This window comes from Brienomyrus brachyistius, chromosome 3 (assembly GCF_023856365.1).
Source record: "Brienomyrus brachyistius isolate T26 chromosome 3, BBRACH_0.4, whole genome shotgun sequence".
Taxonomy (NCBI): domain Eukaryota; kingdom Metazoa; phylum Chordata; class Actinopteri; order Osteoglossiformes; family Mormyridae; genus Brienomyrus; species Brienomyrus brachyistius.
Window position 1 is genome coordinate 25,654,453 of NC_064535.1, and position 15,412 is coordinate 25,669,864.

The following is a 15,412-nucleotide window of genomic DNA, read 5'->3' on the forward strand; positions in this document are numbered from 1 at the left end:
TGCAGCAAGAAGAGCAGGACATGGCTTAACAGGAAAGGTTTATTGTTAACCACGAGAGTCCCGGGTTTCCGATCCACACCAAGTTCCCTGTTTGATTAGGGACAGAGGTGTCGCTGGCTGACCCTCGTGCTTTTAAACCAGTCTGTTGACTGTCATGCCAACAGATGATAAATGGTGATAATCATCCTGTTCTTTGACAACGCGGCTTCTCCATTTTGAGGCCTTTTGCTGGAGGGCAAGGACACAAGCGTACAAAGGTTGTGGGAACGACAGGCTTGAATGGGCAACTAAGCTTCTCAGGTGGACTGTTTGTGGACAGGATGGTGATACATTGACTTCCACACCATCTCTCCATCTCTTCGTCTCCGACACAGTGAGCCGGACCTGCTGAAAGAGAATAGCTTCATACTCTCTTTGGATTATCAGGAAGAAAAGAAAACAAGCCCTCTTGGAATGAAGATGGTAAGTGAGGTAGAAAATTTGACACGCAATATAAAACCCAGCAATCAAATGATAGATTTAAAGCGTTCTTTTCTTTTGCTAAATTTAATGGTGCGTGAAAATGCATTTTGCTTAAAAACAAAAAGCTTATTTTACTAACCAAAAAAACATTCTGATATTATGGCGTCTTGTCATCTGTAAGAATTCGACTGTGTTAACCTGTTTCCCGTGATGTAATCCAGTGATTCCCAACCGGGGGTACGCGTACCCCTAGTGGTACGCGAGCACATTACAGGGGGTACGTGGAAAAAATTTTTATATTTAATTTCCCTGATGATGGGTAAATATTATCAGCCATTCCATTAGCTGTGCCCTGGTATAGAAAGAAAATCTATCTGGGATGTGTTGCTTAATGAATTAAATGTTCAAGTTATGGAGATTTAATAAAATGTTTTAAATTTGATAATCAGTTGTACGTTCTACTTTTATTGAATCATCAACACATTTGACAAAGGGGGTACTTGTGGTATGAGAAAATCTCTCAGGGGGTACACAATTCAAAAAAGGTTGGGAAACACTGATGTAATCTACGACAGAATTAACCGTGTAGCATGCTAATCACTGAGAGGCAAGCATCATGCTAGCGAGTTTGATTTAGTTTTATAGAGTATGTTCACAGCCTATGTGTCCTCCATTACATCCCCAGATGGCCTGTTTAGTGGTAGAATGTTCTGCTCCAGTGAATCCACTTGGTAATGTATGTATTTGCCCCACAGTATAACCCTATATGATAACTGGGGGAGCCATTGGGAATTATCTGTCGTGGTTGATATACAGCCGGTTTGAAGCCCTAATGCTGAATCATGTCGCGAGATGAGCGTGTGTTTTGGTCCTCCTGCTGTTCGCTTTTACCCACGGCCAATGCTTTAGTGGTGACAACCAGTCTCTGGATTTAGTTCAGCTGAAAATCCCATTTATGTGTAGGTGGGAGTTTACCAGAGTGACTGATGCATCTTCAGGATCACCCCCCCCCACACACACACACACACACACACACACGCACATACATTTCACTTTAAACTATGCGGTGTGACCACAATGGTCACCAGGGTGCCTAAGTGTAATTAATCGCTGAACCCTGTCATGGCACAGCGTGGTGTTCAACGCCCAGGGCAGCCGCGTCAAATTGCCGCAATGACACGCGTCTTAGAAATTTCCGGGAATGGGAGGGAAAGTGAGTTGTCAAATACAGTGGGTGGCTTGAGTTGTAATAAGCCTTTCGGTCGCATGAGGAGTAAAGGACATCCTAACAATGTGAGCTGCAGACACCAACACGCAGACTGAACGCTTAATAATTAAGCTAGATCACCCCCGCTTCAGGAATCTACACCTGGGTTTTTACTATCGGCTGGGGGGGGGATTCTCCACATTAAACCGGAATGAACTACTCCATAGACCAGTTCCTGGTCCACAGGTGGCTCAGGAAGCCCCCAGCTGTCTGAAATTTCTGCGGATCGGAGCTGGGATCTGGGCCGTACACAAAGTGTCGCAGCTGAGAATTTTCACACGGCTCGTATTGTTACCCATGACGACCGACTCTCTCTTCCTGCATGACATCGATTGCTGTCACAGGCAGAAATGTGAGCAGCTAAATGCTGAAACAAAATACTGAATCGTCAGTGGCGCCCCAGTGTCAAGTGGCTGCCATCGGTTTTGGGAGGGAAATCACACCTAACGCAAAACATGCATTGGAACTCGCTGGAAGTCTTCAGCTGTCTAGTAAATGTAGGATTAGTGCTAAGGCGCTAGCGGAATGACTTTGCTGCGACCCAACGTGTTCCAAGCAGAACATGTGTTGCTGTTTTAGAATTTCAGAACTGGACACTGTAGAATTCCATACGGGCATATCTGGTAGCCATGCTTCATGCAAATTCATTTGTCAGAATTTGTAAAATAGTCATCAGCACATGCCTCTACCCCAATGGAGCCTGGATTACCCCAAACTTTGACAGGGGCACCGTAGCGAGAGCTCTGCTGCCCTTTGTCTATTCGGACACCCCCCCAGACCCCCCAACGGCTTCGCAGACGGCACCAGACAAATGCACCGCGACCTTTTAAACCGCAGGAAACCGAATACACGCTGCGTTCTCCGACTCATAACAAATACTTTTCTTCTTGTGCCCTGACTAGGAAATAAAACCAATGAAGACCATATTGTCCGCAAGAGATTCAGCGTAGACGTCAAGCCCCTGTGTCCCGGGGCAACGACAGGATATGCTGCCACAAGGCGTTATGTGCAGTAAAAACAGGAAGTGCCTGTCCGTGGCTAGACTTTGTCTGAAATGCAGGCGAACAAAGAGATTACAGTTTAATGAAGAGCATCTTCCGAGGATGGAGTGCAGACGAGAAAGTCACTGACCCAGTTTCCATACCGCCAGTGAATTCTCCGAACGTCGGATTCGATATCGCCCTCCGCAGCCGAGTCTGGCTGTCCTTATTACATCTAATTGCCTTTTCGTTCTCCTCTCACCACAAGGGTGATACATGATGTTTAGTAACGGACAGATAGCTAGAAGTCCAGGAACACTCCAAGGAACAGAACCACTTTTTTGTTTATATATTTTTTTATTGCGTCGGTGCAAAAATGATTTGTCTGTTGTGATGTGGAATGGAATGTGGACTGAGTGCTGGTGTATGACACTAGAAGGGAAACTTCAGTCCCCCAGTATAGACACAGTTCAGTTACCAATGAAGGGGGGGGGGGGTACTGTGCCCCCCACCATGCAAAAGAATCACTCTAGGATTTCCATTCAGACGCACAAGCTTGCCTGTCATGCAGATAAGCAGGTCCAGTGATGTGCGAGAACCTGGTCCATCGATCCCTCTCTTCACCAGCCAAGCGCAAACCCATCTCTTTACCCACAGCGTGATCAGTGACTGAACATTTTCTTATTAAGCTGGTTCTAATTGGGTACAGGGGCGGCATGGTGGTGCAGCGGTTAGCACTGTTGCCTCACACCTCTGGGACCCGGGTTCGAGTCGCCGCCTGGGTTACATGTGTGTGGAGTTTGCATGTTCTCCCCATGTCGTCGTGGGGTTTCCTCTGGGTACTCCGGTTTCCCCCCACAGTCCAAAAACATGCTGAGGCTAATTGGACTTGCTAAATTGCCCGTAGGTGTGCATGTGAGAGTGAATGGTGTGTGATTGTGCCCTGTGATGGGCTGGCCCCCCATCCTGGGTTGTTCCCTGCCTCGTGCCCTTTGCTTCCGGGATCGGCTCCTGACCCGCCGTGACCCAGTAGGATAAGCGGTTTGGAAAATGGATGGATGGATAATTGGGTACATACTTAGTACCCAACAACAGTTTTTTCCCCTGTTTTAACACCAAGCTTTTAGTTAGATTGTTTGATCCTTGTTGTGTAAAATAAAAGTTATAACCTATAGTTTTACAAACCTTAAGTAACAAAACACTCATTTACATAGCATCTACACTCACACCCCTCTTACATAACCGTCTGCCTTATTCAGGTCAGGGTACCAGGCAGCATATCCCAGGATGCACTAGGCAGGGCACACCCTGGACGGGCTGGCAGTCCATCTGAGGGCACATGGCGTATTTTTTTAAGGTGTTTGAATGTAGGGAGCAGAATCCCGCTTCTGTTCAGGTCATTTGGAATTGCGGAGGCTGCCGTAGCCCAGCTGCTGTTTATTAGTGTAATTATCAAGGCCACAGGTTTTGTTAGTATGCAAATGATTCTTTTTCTCTTTCCTGTTTCGTTTGCTGTTCGTGTCCTTGAGACTGACCCAAAATCAGAGTGGCGCCCCCCGATGGTGGCAGAGGGACCCTATTGTCCAACGTGATCACACGCGAGACGAATGAATCACACCTTATTCCTACATCCTTCATTGAGTGGGGGGGGGGGCATCGGCAGCTGAAAAACATTCTGGTAAATTCCTGTCAAAGCCAATGATTTATTGTTGCCAGAGGGGGAATCTGCCAGACCCTATTAAAAGGGGCTTCTGTTCTTTCAGTTGTCACTTCGGCTTTGTCCTAGATAACTGAAAGGGAGCAGGGGGGGGCAGGTGGCAATGTGGTTAAGGAACTGGGCATTCAAGTTAGTCTGCTGGACTGAAGTCCTCCTCCCACCATCCCACATGTAGCAGCTACACGGTAAGGAATTGCTACATAATCCGGTAGGAGTGTGAGTGTCGCATTCGCTTTGGGTCAGAAAACCAGGCTGTAAGAGTGCTACGTAGATGGGTAACAAGTGAGTCACCAGAACAGTACAGGATCCATTCCCAGCGGGGTCAGGTGACACTGCATATTGGTGATGAAACGGTAAGACCCAACAGGCATGTCACACTGGAGGGTGAGTGGGCTGCATTATGGTTAATCATTACTTTAGCTGATGCCGAAGTTAGCTCAGGCTTTATCTGAGGCACCCGGGTTTTACGTTGGCATGACTAGTATCTAGTATGGAGCCAAATCTATCACCTGATTTCACTGTGGCTCCGATTTGCTATGTCAGCGGCTGCCTATGTCACCTATAGGCTTGAGCATTGCTAATGGAGCCTCGATGTAGTAAAACGTGACTCCACTTCCTGGTGTCCATCCAATGCTAAGATTCAGTTGAGGGGACACAGTTCAGCGCCATTAATATCTGTGGGCAGAGAGATGGGCGTGAGATGACCTCTGACCTCAGGCTCCGGGGTGATGCTGCCAGCGGGTCTTTCTGCAGCCGTGAGAAATCGGAAACATCTGTGGGCTTCTACTGGCATGTCCCTTGCGGGCAGGGAACATCTCACTCGCCGGGGAGGGGGCAGGGAACATCTCACTCGCCGGGGAGGGGGCAGGGAACATCTCACTCGCCGGGGAGGGGACAGGGAACATCTCACTCGCCGGGGAGGGGGCAGGGAACATCTCACTCGCCGGGGAGGGGGCAGGGTTTGTGTGGCGAACGCAGCAGGTGAAACCGGAACTCCTGTATTTATTTGCTAAGTAGATATGTCAAGCCAGGGTGGGGGAACAAGCAAATTAGTCACTGTGTCCCCCCCCCCCAAGCTTCGGGCACACAGCTGTCTGTAAGATGTCATAAAACGTAACAGTTTTCATAGTTTCTTAATCGACGGCTTATGAAGGTATTGAAAATGTCCCTGGTATGAGGTGCCTGTTGTGGATGCCCTCTGGAAAAACACTGCAGCCTGCGGATTTTCTCCCGAGTTTCAGGTGTGCAAAACAATGCAGTGCAAAAGGTCACCTAATTAGAAGGACTGTTGTGAGATTAGCGAGTTCCCTTTTTTTTAACGGTGTTTACAGTGGATGTGTAGGACTCCAACAGCTAAAAGTGCCTGGGCGAACCTGGGGAATTCCGAGGAGTGGAAGCATAACCTTTTTTTCCATAAAAATTATTGATCTTCTCTTGTCTGACTCACCCTCAGCTTCATGTCAGCGTAGATTAATAAGGTAAGAGTGAGGATCTGCATTTGCTGTGTCCGGGACACTTAACAGCGCAGGGAAACATTTTCACTCCTGGTGCAGAATGGAGGCAGCTCGATCAGCTTGGCGCAAGGTGGTCGATTCCACGCCATGGAGGTAATTATTTCCTCTTGAGTCCTCTCACTCCCCGGCGCCACGCTTCCGAGCGGCTTCCGGGTTCCTGATCCATCACGGATCCCTGACGGCTTCCTCTGTGAAGCGGACGTGTGGCGTGTTCCACGTCGCGTGATAGATCATCCTGGAAGAGAACCAATAGGGACCCCGGAAACTAATCTCTCTCAGCTTGAAGCTCTGCGGCTTTCTCGCCATTCTGGAAGGTTCACGCAGCCAGCTGCTCGATAACTGGAGGAGGCTGGAAATCAGTCACGTCGAGGCCATTGAGCTCAGCTCCTTGGCAATATCGTCCCCTAAAAACTTCCATGTGCATCCTGGTCATTATTAGAGGCTCCACGTCTTTAATGCTATTAACAGATTTATAAAATCATGTTCTAAATCTGGAGACTAGTTACTTTAGCCTGTTTTCTTCAACTGCAGAGTTTGGAAAAAATTTGGTGCAGACAATTAACATGTAATTAGACCAGTTAAGCAAAGCTAATGGACTGGAGTGAAGCCCAGCATGGAGATGTACCTTCATAGACTGTGACATCATGAGTTTGACTTTTAGGGCAGTGGGTTGATTCTCTCATGTTCAGAACAATAAGATTTGCTTGGACGTTCCGACGGACTGTGAAGGAACAGAAATGTTCATTTTCAGTTCATTGGTCGCGGTTCTGGTGGTTTCTGTTGTTCCCAAGAGGGTCTAAGCACACGCTTTATGTTCACACAGTACGTAGATATTTGTTATGTCGCTTGCTGGGTCACTGTAGAGGGGACTCACACCTGCTTAACCACTGTCCTGCTCCATCAGCATCTCTTATTAACCTAAACACAAGCTGTCTCCTGACTACAAAAATCTAATCCGCACCGTATGGGTGACAGGTGAGTAGGTCTCTCACTTATATACACTAATCTCAACTCACAGCTGGACATGCAGACCTGTTACTTCCTGGTTATTCGGTTTGCCTTTCGCTGCCCCTTATTTTGAGAGGGAAATCCCCCACTTTCAGGCCAGCTTTTTCGCACCGCCTCAGCACTGCAGTAGAAGTCCTCCTTTATCTGGGGTTGGAGTGATGTTTGGGTTTGGGGGTCTGGCTGATCAGCTCGCTGGCTAAATATTAAGGGGGTTGAATGAGTGAGTGCGGGGGGAGGCAGAGGGAGAGAGAGAGAGAGAGAAACTGAGGGGGCAAGCGGAGAAGACTGTAATAGGAAACCAGACCTCCCCCTCCCTCACTGGCTCTCTCACTCCTGCCTGTCCTCCCAGCTGCTTCATGGGACAGCAGCATTTACCGCTGAGCTGCTTTTCTGGGGAGCTGCACCAGGGCCTGGTGCAGCCGTGGGCCGGAGAGACACCGCGGTAGGCGAGGGGCGTCCCGCCGGAGACTGCCAGCCACAAACGCGGACAGAACGCCGACCGATTGCCAAGGTGGGTCCCGCTTCTTGGAACTGTCCCAACTGTATGGTGCTTTGCAGACCGGGGGGGGGCAACTGTACAGTTAAACAGGTGCACGATCCAGCCTGTGTAAAGCGGCTAAATGATACTCTTTTAATTAATTCTGTCTTCTGAACTGAAGAGCTAAACAGTATGCCTCAGATTAACCCCGCTGAATGTACCTCCTGCTTCGTTATCCCTTTGCCATCCTTTCAGGAAAACTGTACTTAAACACAAAAATATACATAAAATTTTTCCTATTTGCCTGTCCAGAGTTGTCAGCTTAAGGCATTACTTTTCATTACAGTCCTTTTCATTACATCACCGTTTTCGCCTTTCGGTCAATAGTATAACGCACGCGTTTGATTTTTGTGGTTGGGGGGGTTTTCCTGTCCCTCCGACGTCGAGGTTTTTCTTGGGCGGCCGTGTAGACGCCTGCACTCTTTTGGAGAGGTTAACATCTGACCCGCAGCGGCCATGAATTCACGTGATTTAGGACCCAGAATAGGTGAGGGGTCTGTACGAAAATCCCTGTTAAGTTCTGAGTGAGATGGGGACCGGATGAGACCATGGGGTGTGTTCCAAACCTCACGCCTTGGCCGTATTCCTTCCGAGGTCTGTGACTGGCTTTCATTCTCCCCAGCGTGGTTTAGGTTTTGTTTTGGTGATGCCGCTCTGCCGTGGACACTTATTTCAGCAGGTGAAGTGAACAATGAGAATATCTATTTATAGCACCTGTTATTTCGAATTTCAAGTGTTTGATGGACGAAATGGTGTTACAGGTGTGTGACATGATCACCCAAATGGGCTATTAAACAGTTTATCCTTCACGATAATCAAACTGCTTCACTAGGTGGCACACAGAAGTTTCAGAGACTGATGATGCATGTCATAATCACTCCTGATGCAGGTGACGGAGCAGACCCATAAAATCAAGAGTCTTTTAGCCCACAGTCGATGGTCACATGATACTGCCAGATTTGGCCTATCCGAGGAAATATGTGTGAGGCTGACCTGGTGCTTTGTCGGTCAACCCCTTGGCTCGCATGACTTTGGGCGCTGGTCCCATTGCCCGACTCTGTTTGGGTCAGTTCTTACCTGGTCAGGAAGCTGGCGTGTCGTGCCTTTTGGAGGTTAGAAGATGCGCCAGGAGTCCCACTGCTTCCCGCTGGATTGACCCGTGACGGGCCTCACTCTGCCTTCTGTGCAGCGTTCCGGCCGTATGGAGCATTGAAGTATCCCTCCATCCCCACAGGCGGTTATGGGAAGGTGGGGTTTATCGCAGATTAATGACTTCTGCAATCTGGGTGTGCTGCCTCGCCCGTGATCGTTTTAGCAGGTGTGGTGTGCAGCTCAGGTCTTTGCCACATTGTCAGTCTGGTATCCACAGTTTTGGGGAGGGGGGCGGGCTACCCCTCAAGCAAGGAGATTCTCATCGCCTCATTTTTCCATATGTCTTAGCTACCCCCCACCCCGGTCACACACAAGTGCCTGGGTCATTGTCTTTAACAAGATGTCCACAAGGCCTCACTCCGCCCCCCCCCCCCCCCCCCCCCCCATCTACAGCTGCGTGTTAAATTGAAAGTTTGACAGATTTTATGCAGCCGGCCTTCGGTCTGGCCTGCATAAAGTTTTTACGAGTCCTGCGTATACAACACAAGCCTTGAAACCTTAAATTTAATACGTGAAATTCATTTATGCCACCACTGGGCGAGCGGTGCTATTGGGGGATGCATTATTTGAACTCTGGAATAAAAAAACACACCAGCAACAGCAAGCCCATTAGATACCTCTGAGAAGTTAGAACTATACCCAACGATGAACTGACGGGCGTTACTGGACTTCTTCATACCCTGTCCAATTACTTCGACGATGGGATCAATCCTGAACAATTAACAGCGACAAGCGGTCTTCCAGCTAATTGCTAAAAGTTCCATAAATCTTTTTTTTTATTGTGAAAGTAAAAATATGTACGTGTTATGTATGCGTTTGGTTGTGGCCACGGGTGTGGCGGCAGCAGGAAACAATCGAAATTAGGGCCTCAAACAGTAAACACTCCAGAATGCAGGGAATGGCTTTGAAACTTGTTTGCGGCTGGACTTCATCAATAAGACCCCAGGATATCTGGGAAATGACCAAGCGTCTGAAAACAGGCAAGAAATAAACAAAGACAAATGGACTTGCTTGGAAAGAGGGCGGTCGGCAGTGGTGTCACTTGTTAGAGGAGTTCCATTTCACTGGAATGCCGGGGACGGCCATCGCGGAAACAACAAAATGTGTCTGACGTGCAAAGGCGTGAAAAAGTTTTTAGCTTGTTTTTTTGTTAAAGGATCTATTCGCCACTTACCAGCACAGTGAGAGGCTGACTCCCTCTTTCCGCACACCGCGTGCAGCTCCAAATTCGCATATCGCAGCACAGGCGTGAGTCGCGGGCAAACCCACGTGCTGCCGTCTCACGCAGAACCCCCTCACCCCCCCCAGAAATAAGCGTGGCTCGTGCTCCGGGAATGTGTTGAGGACATCAGCGGTCTGGTGTTGGCCGCTGGGCCTGCTGGTTGATGATCGCGGTGTAAATATCACCCAGCGTGCCGGCTGAATTGTTCATCACGACACAGAGCAGAATAAAAGGCTTTGGTCGTCCCTCTCTGAAACCACAGGGCTCAGTCTGGAAGAGAGAGTCTAGTAGTTTGTAAATATTTCAAATCTAACCAGAACCTCAACGCATAAGATATACAATGAACATCAGAAAGTACTGATAGAATTCACCAGAATCTGTGATCACTGTTGGTTTGTCATGACTTGGAGAAAAGTCCTGGTGTATTTAAGACCTTCTGAAGTGGAGTTGATTACTCATCTCCAGGTTCTGGTTTATTCCACCGCATGACTTTCATCTGTCTCTGCCACAGGCCCTGTGCACCAGGGAGTGGGGCTGATCATGGGGCACTCGGCGGGGGCCACAGGCCAAGGGCCGCCTCGCTGGGTCTTGGCAGTGCTCCTCCTCTCCTTCGCCCTCGGGTCCAGCCTCTCCCAGCCGATGCCGAGGGTGTTCCTGCATTTTGAAGGTAAGGAGCTCATCGTTTCCTCTTCGCATGTGCATGTGTGAGCATGCCGTAGCGCTCGGCATGTGCGAAAAGCCCAGTGCTCCCTGCTTTGTTTCAGTCTCCCCCTTCGCTGTTGCTGCCATGGTTCAATCCAGAGGGACCCGGAGCAGGAATCAGCCTTTCCTTCTCCCCGTTTCCCCACCCACTTTTAATTAAAAGGGGTGGTTATTTCAGCCACTGTAATTTAATTAATGGCGCAGGCCACTGAATTGGTGCCAGGGGATGTGTCAAAATTTCATGCCTGTTTGGTCATGGAAATTGGGGAGAAGTTACCACAGCAGTGCCCCCACACCCACACCCCCCTGCATCCATAATTAGGAGTCCGGGTAGGCAGCAATTGATTTAGATGTTTATAATTTTATTAGCGTGTGGTTGTAGGGCTCCAGATGAACTTTGACCCCTGGAGTGATTTTACCACATGAACTTCCTCAGCGAGCATGACCTGTCGTCGCCCAGTCATCGGTGCTTTTTCCCCTCGTGCAGATCACTCCTACAAGGCCCCCTTCCGGAAAGTTCTGCACAATCTGTCATCACCTGCTTGGTGTTGCTGTAGTTCACAAAAAGGTTCTCCAAGGTCCCCCTCCAGATCCTGTTGGAAAATCTCCCCAGGAAACAGCCGGTACCTTGCTGAGATAATAGAGGTCTCTCCAGGAAATGCAGATCTGTTTAAACTTTAATTTCTTGGCAGGTTAGATTTGTTGTGTTTTTTTTTCCTTGAGAAGGAGGATGCATGAAATATTAAAGACTTGATCTTGGGATACATTGGAAGAGGGAAGCTTCTTGTCGGCGTGTAAACGCATCATGACCGTTAGCTACCGACCCTCAGAGACTGAGGTGATAAGGAGTCACACGTTTCCACAAATAGCCAATTGCCTTTAGCGCAGTGAGGCTGGTCACATGGCGCCCCACAGATGTTGTGATTGGGCAGAAGCTGACCACACTGCACTCAAGCAGTGGTATCGGCGCTCCACCCTCCTCAGTAATTGATTGATGATGGAAATTTTGTGACCCACTGCGGCAAATGTTATTCCAGTACACAGTGCATCTTTACCATCTCTGCTGGACCCCTTCCTGGCCAATTTTCTAGGGACGCCTCTACATTCCGATAGATGAGGTGGCTGCTAGGAGTTGGGAATTTGTGTTTGCTATGCAGAAGGAAAGGTTTTCTCCCTCTCTCTCTCTCTCTCTCTCTCTCTCCCTCCATTTCTCTTTCACTCTTCCCTGACTCCCTCTGGCTCCTGACTCCGAATCGGTCTGTCGCGACTAAATCTTGCTGCACAGCTGTGGAATAGGAACACAAAATATTCGATCGCAGGAAGTGTGGCCAAGGGCTGGACCTCGAGCCTGTTGATGCATGACGTCTTGCATTGGCAGAGATGGAAACTCGGCGGGCCGAGACACTTCTGTCGAGGCGCGGGAGCCTCTCTGGGATTTGAAGACAGAGCCTTGTGTTTCATCTCCCTGCGACTATACACGAGCCCTAAAAGCCTGTCAGGGACTGTATCGCAATACCTCTGTCCTGAGCTAAGCATGGGAGGCTCCAGCAAACTATGGATACTGCAGAAGGTTATTCTTGTTGGTATTTCTCCAATGATTTCAAAGCTGGCTTTCCTGTTAGCATTTACTCTCCCTGCCTTAAGTGACATAATTTATGGGTAGCTGTGGGGCAGAGGTCTGTCGTGCTTTATTTGCCCGTAGTTGATGCGTGTGGCGTCACATGGTTACTGGCCACAGAGGCTTAATAAATCTCCTTGGTTTGACAATCTGAAGGAGGTTATTCCCCGTTGGACTGGGATGAACAGGTGGGGCATGCTTGGGTTGGGTGTAGTAACAGTTTGACAGCTGAAAACAACTATTTTTGTGGTGGCGACAGATGTCAGAGAAACAATGCCAGAAACAAACAAACAGACAAAAATGTGAGCAAAACCAGGGTGAAGAAAGCCAGATTGTGGGAAACAGTGTACAGTGCTGGCTAATTTGTGTTCCTGAGACGTGTACATGGGTCACCTCTGGTTCACCAGGGCAAACAAATCTGCTTTCGTTTGTAAAAGAGCAAACTATTGTCTCTGATATTTCTTCTCAGAATTTGCCATGTTCCTACAGCAGCCAGCAAAATACAATAATAAGCATTCCAGAACATTCTGCTCTCCAACTATATAAATAAATGCTTGATAACGTGTCCTCAACAGACAGAAAAGGGTAATTCGAATCTTGTACCTAATGACACAACTTATTAGTCATGGAAATGTAATGATTAGCTGGCCATATTAGTCACGTGTCAGATATCAGTTGTTGGGCTTGCACAGAAATTTTGTTTCACTTGAATGTTTAAAACGTGCAACAACAAAAAGACAGTTGAATGCTGTACTGTTACCGTAACATAAACCGCGTGTTTAACGCCAGCCAAACAAACCACTGCATGTGTGATGTACGTATTCGAAAGAAAATGGATATCGTTTCTCACTTGTCAGCCATTCTCATATTTCATCTCGGGTTCCAAACTCTGGGCTGACACTGGAAGAGAATAGGGAGTTGGGCTACGGAACAGTGCCTGAAATTACTTGGGTGGTATCATGGAGAACAAGAGTGAATCACTTTTCTTCCTGGCGTTGATTTCGTTCATGGGTGAAGAATGAGGGATCCAGATTGTTTTGCAAAATTCCAATTGCTGGGTTATGCCAGCAAACATATCCACCAGCTTTTCTTACAGAAAGACGCAGACGTGTCTGCTTCTCGTTATTTGTCTGCTTTGTATATTACCAGGCTTCTCCTCTGTGGATATTCCTCTGACTGTCTCAGGGTATATTTGTAAACTTTAAAATGAATCCCTTCGGACAAGAAAACTTTGCCGATGCAATGTTGCTTGGAAGAACTTAATCTGCGGTCTTACAGTCTACCAAAAAGGTTACCTGTTTATTCATTCCTGGTTGGAAAGTGCTGTTTCTCCAATGTGTTCCTTGCTTGGAAGAACTTAATCTCATTCATGGTCGGAAAGTGCTGTTTCTCCATTGTGTAACTGATTACCGTGTATTAAGCCGTCAGCAAACTGCAAGCGCAAGCTGATGACCAAGGCGCGGATTTCCAGTTGAGGTAGAAGCCTTTGTCTTTCACGCTGTCCTTCCCATTATTGCCAAGATGGCATCTTGGGCTTAGAGTGACAGATTGCTCTTGTCAAACCGCCTAGCAGCCTTGTCGGAGTGCAGCGTTGAAAGGGGCTTACAGACTCCCACAGAGTGGTCACTGTGAAGACAGTAACACTAGTGTTCCATTCCCATGTCATCATCCCTGACAGGGTACGTTGTGTCCTACACAAGGTCATCTTCAGCCCAGTTTTAACTTTATTTAAGCATCTCATCTACCCTCGGTTATATGTGTTAATTTTAGCACCCTCCATATTGCTCATCCGTCTCACTCTGATTTGCAGAATGTACCAATATAGCACCAGTAATTTGTGAACTAGTATGCCAAATTAACACGATACTGCTGCAAAGGGTCGATTGTTTGTATTCATGATGTATTCATCTCTCCAGCTTTTTCCCCCGAACATCCGGAGTCAGTGGAGTCCTCTTGTATGATGTTATTGTCTTTATTGGTCTGACCATTGCGATTCAGCTTTTTCGTATGAATTTTCGTAGGCTTGTGGCCCCTTGCGTCTGTGTGCCCGGCTACAGTATGTGTTTTTCTCAATCTGAGGAGGTCCTACACCAGCTCGAATGACATCTACTGTGCAGTGTTTAAAAAATACTTACGGATAGCCTTGAACAAGGCTGAAAGGCCACTGTAAGCACCACACGCTATTGAATTACCCAAAAACCCCAGCAGAAATACGTGTGTGGAAGTATTTTAGACATTTTAGGATTCTGGAAAGAGTTTCATACGATAATGTGCAATTTTAGTCTCATTAATAAGTCTGGTTATTTACTGTAGAGTCTCTCAAAGTGAAACGTAGCCAAAGTAAATTTTCTGAATTCTTTAAGTAAGACATCAGCACGAAAGATTAAACAATGCTTCTCAATGGCAGTGTTACATTCGTTTCCTATAAGGTAATGTCTAGGGCACGACGCGAATGGATAGGTCAACGACAGAGGCAAATGTATACCAGACGTCAGGCCATTGATTGACCATATATCTTAAGCTATTCAGGAAAATCAAATGTTAATGGTTGCTGTTTGACCCCCGAGATATAATTAGCTAACTGGGCTCATCAAAGGAACAAATGGGAATACTGGGAGTACTGTGTTATATCAGTGTTAGTTGAAAGTCAAAGGTTTTTCAGAGACTGGTCAAGACCTGTGGCCTGTACTACGAAGCTGGGTTACTGGCTTATCGGGTTAACTTGTCGCATTTAAGGTACCACAGTTTAATCGGACTTCATATTGGTTCACTGACATTTTCGCTGAGACTACCTTAAATCCGACAGGTTCCCCCAATAAGCCACTAACCTCACTTCGTAGTACAGGGGGCTGAAGGGATCGTCTGTATTTTTAGCTCCAAGGCAAGTAGAAGTAAAATATATCTTACTGCTTAAATATCACGTTAATTTAATCATGCTAATTTGAGGTGACCTCAAGGTTTTTTAAACCAAAGGATATATTAGAAAGCAGCATGCAAGCATGCAAATGAGTTGATTATATGTCTGTCTGCAGGAGTTAATAAGGCCCACTGGAGATGTGTGTTTTCCTGAAAAGCAGAAGACCCCGCTAATATCCCGCCACTTCAGCGCCTTAATCTTTAATTCCTTCGGCTTGCCTTTGGACGGAGAGCTCGGCGCGTGTCTCTGCATCCCCAGCGTCCGTCTGGTCAGTCATCATCGGTGCCAGACGGACGTTTTTCTGTTTATCGACCG

The 15,412-nt window shown here is 47.5% G+C and overlaps 1 protein-coding gene across 1 annotated transcript in view; it reads left to right on the forward strand.

The window, feature by feature from the left end:
- The first annotated feature begins 7,180 nt into the window (after positions 1-7,180).
- Positions 7,181-15,412, forward strand: part of sema3c (sema domain, immunoglobulin domain (Ig), short basic domain, secreted, (semaphorin) 3C) — a 36,081-nt gene continuing 27,849 nt past the window's right edge. Inside the window, exons 1-2 of the mRNA XM_049008725.1 lie at positions 7,181-7,459; positions 10,372-10,527. Coding sequence (XP_048864682.1) covers positions 10,401-10,527 — 127 coding nt within the window. The 5' untranslated portion in view covers positions 7,181-7,459; positions 10,372-10,400. The remainder of the gene's footprint in view (positions 7,460-10,371; positions 10,528-15,412) is intronic.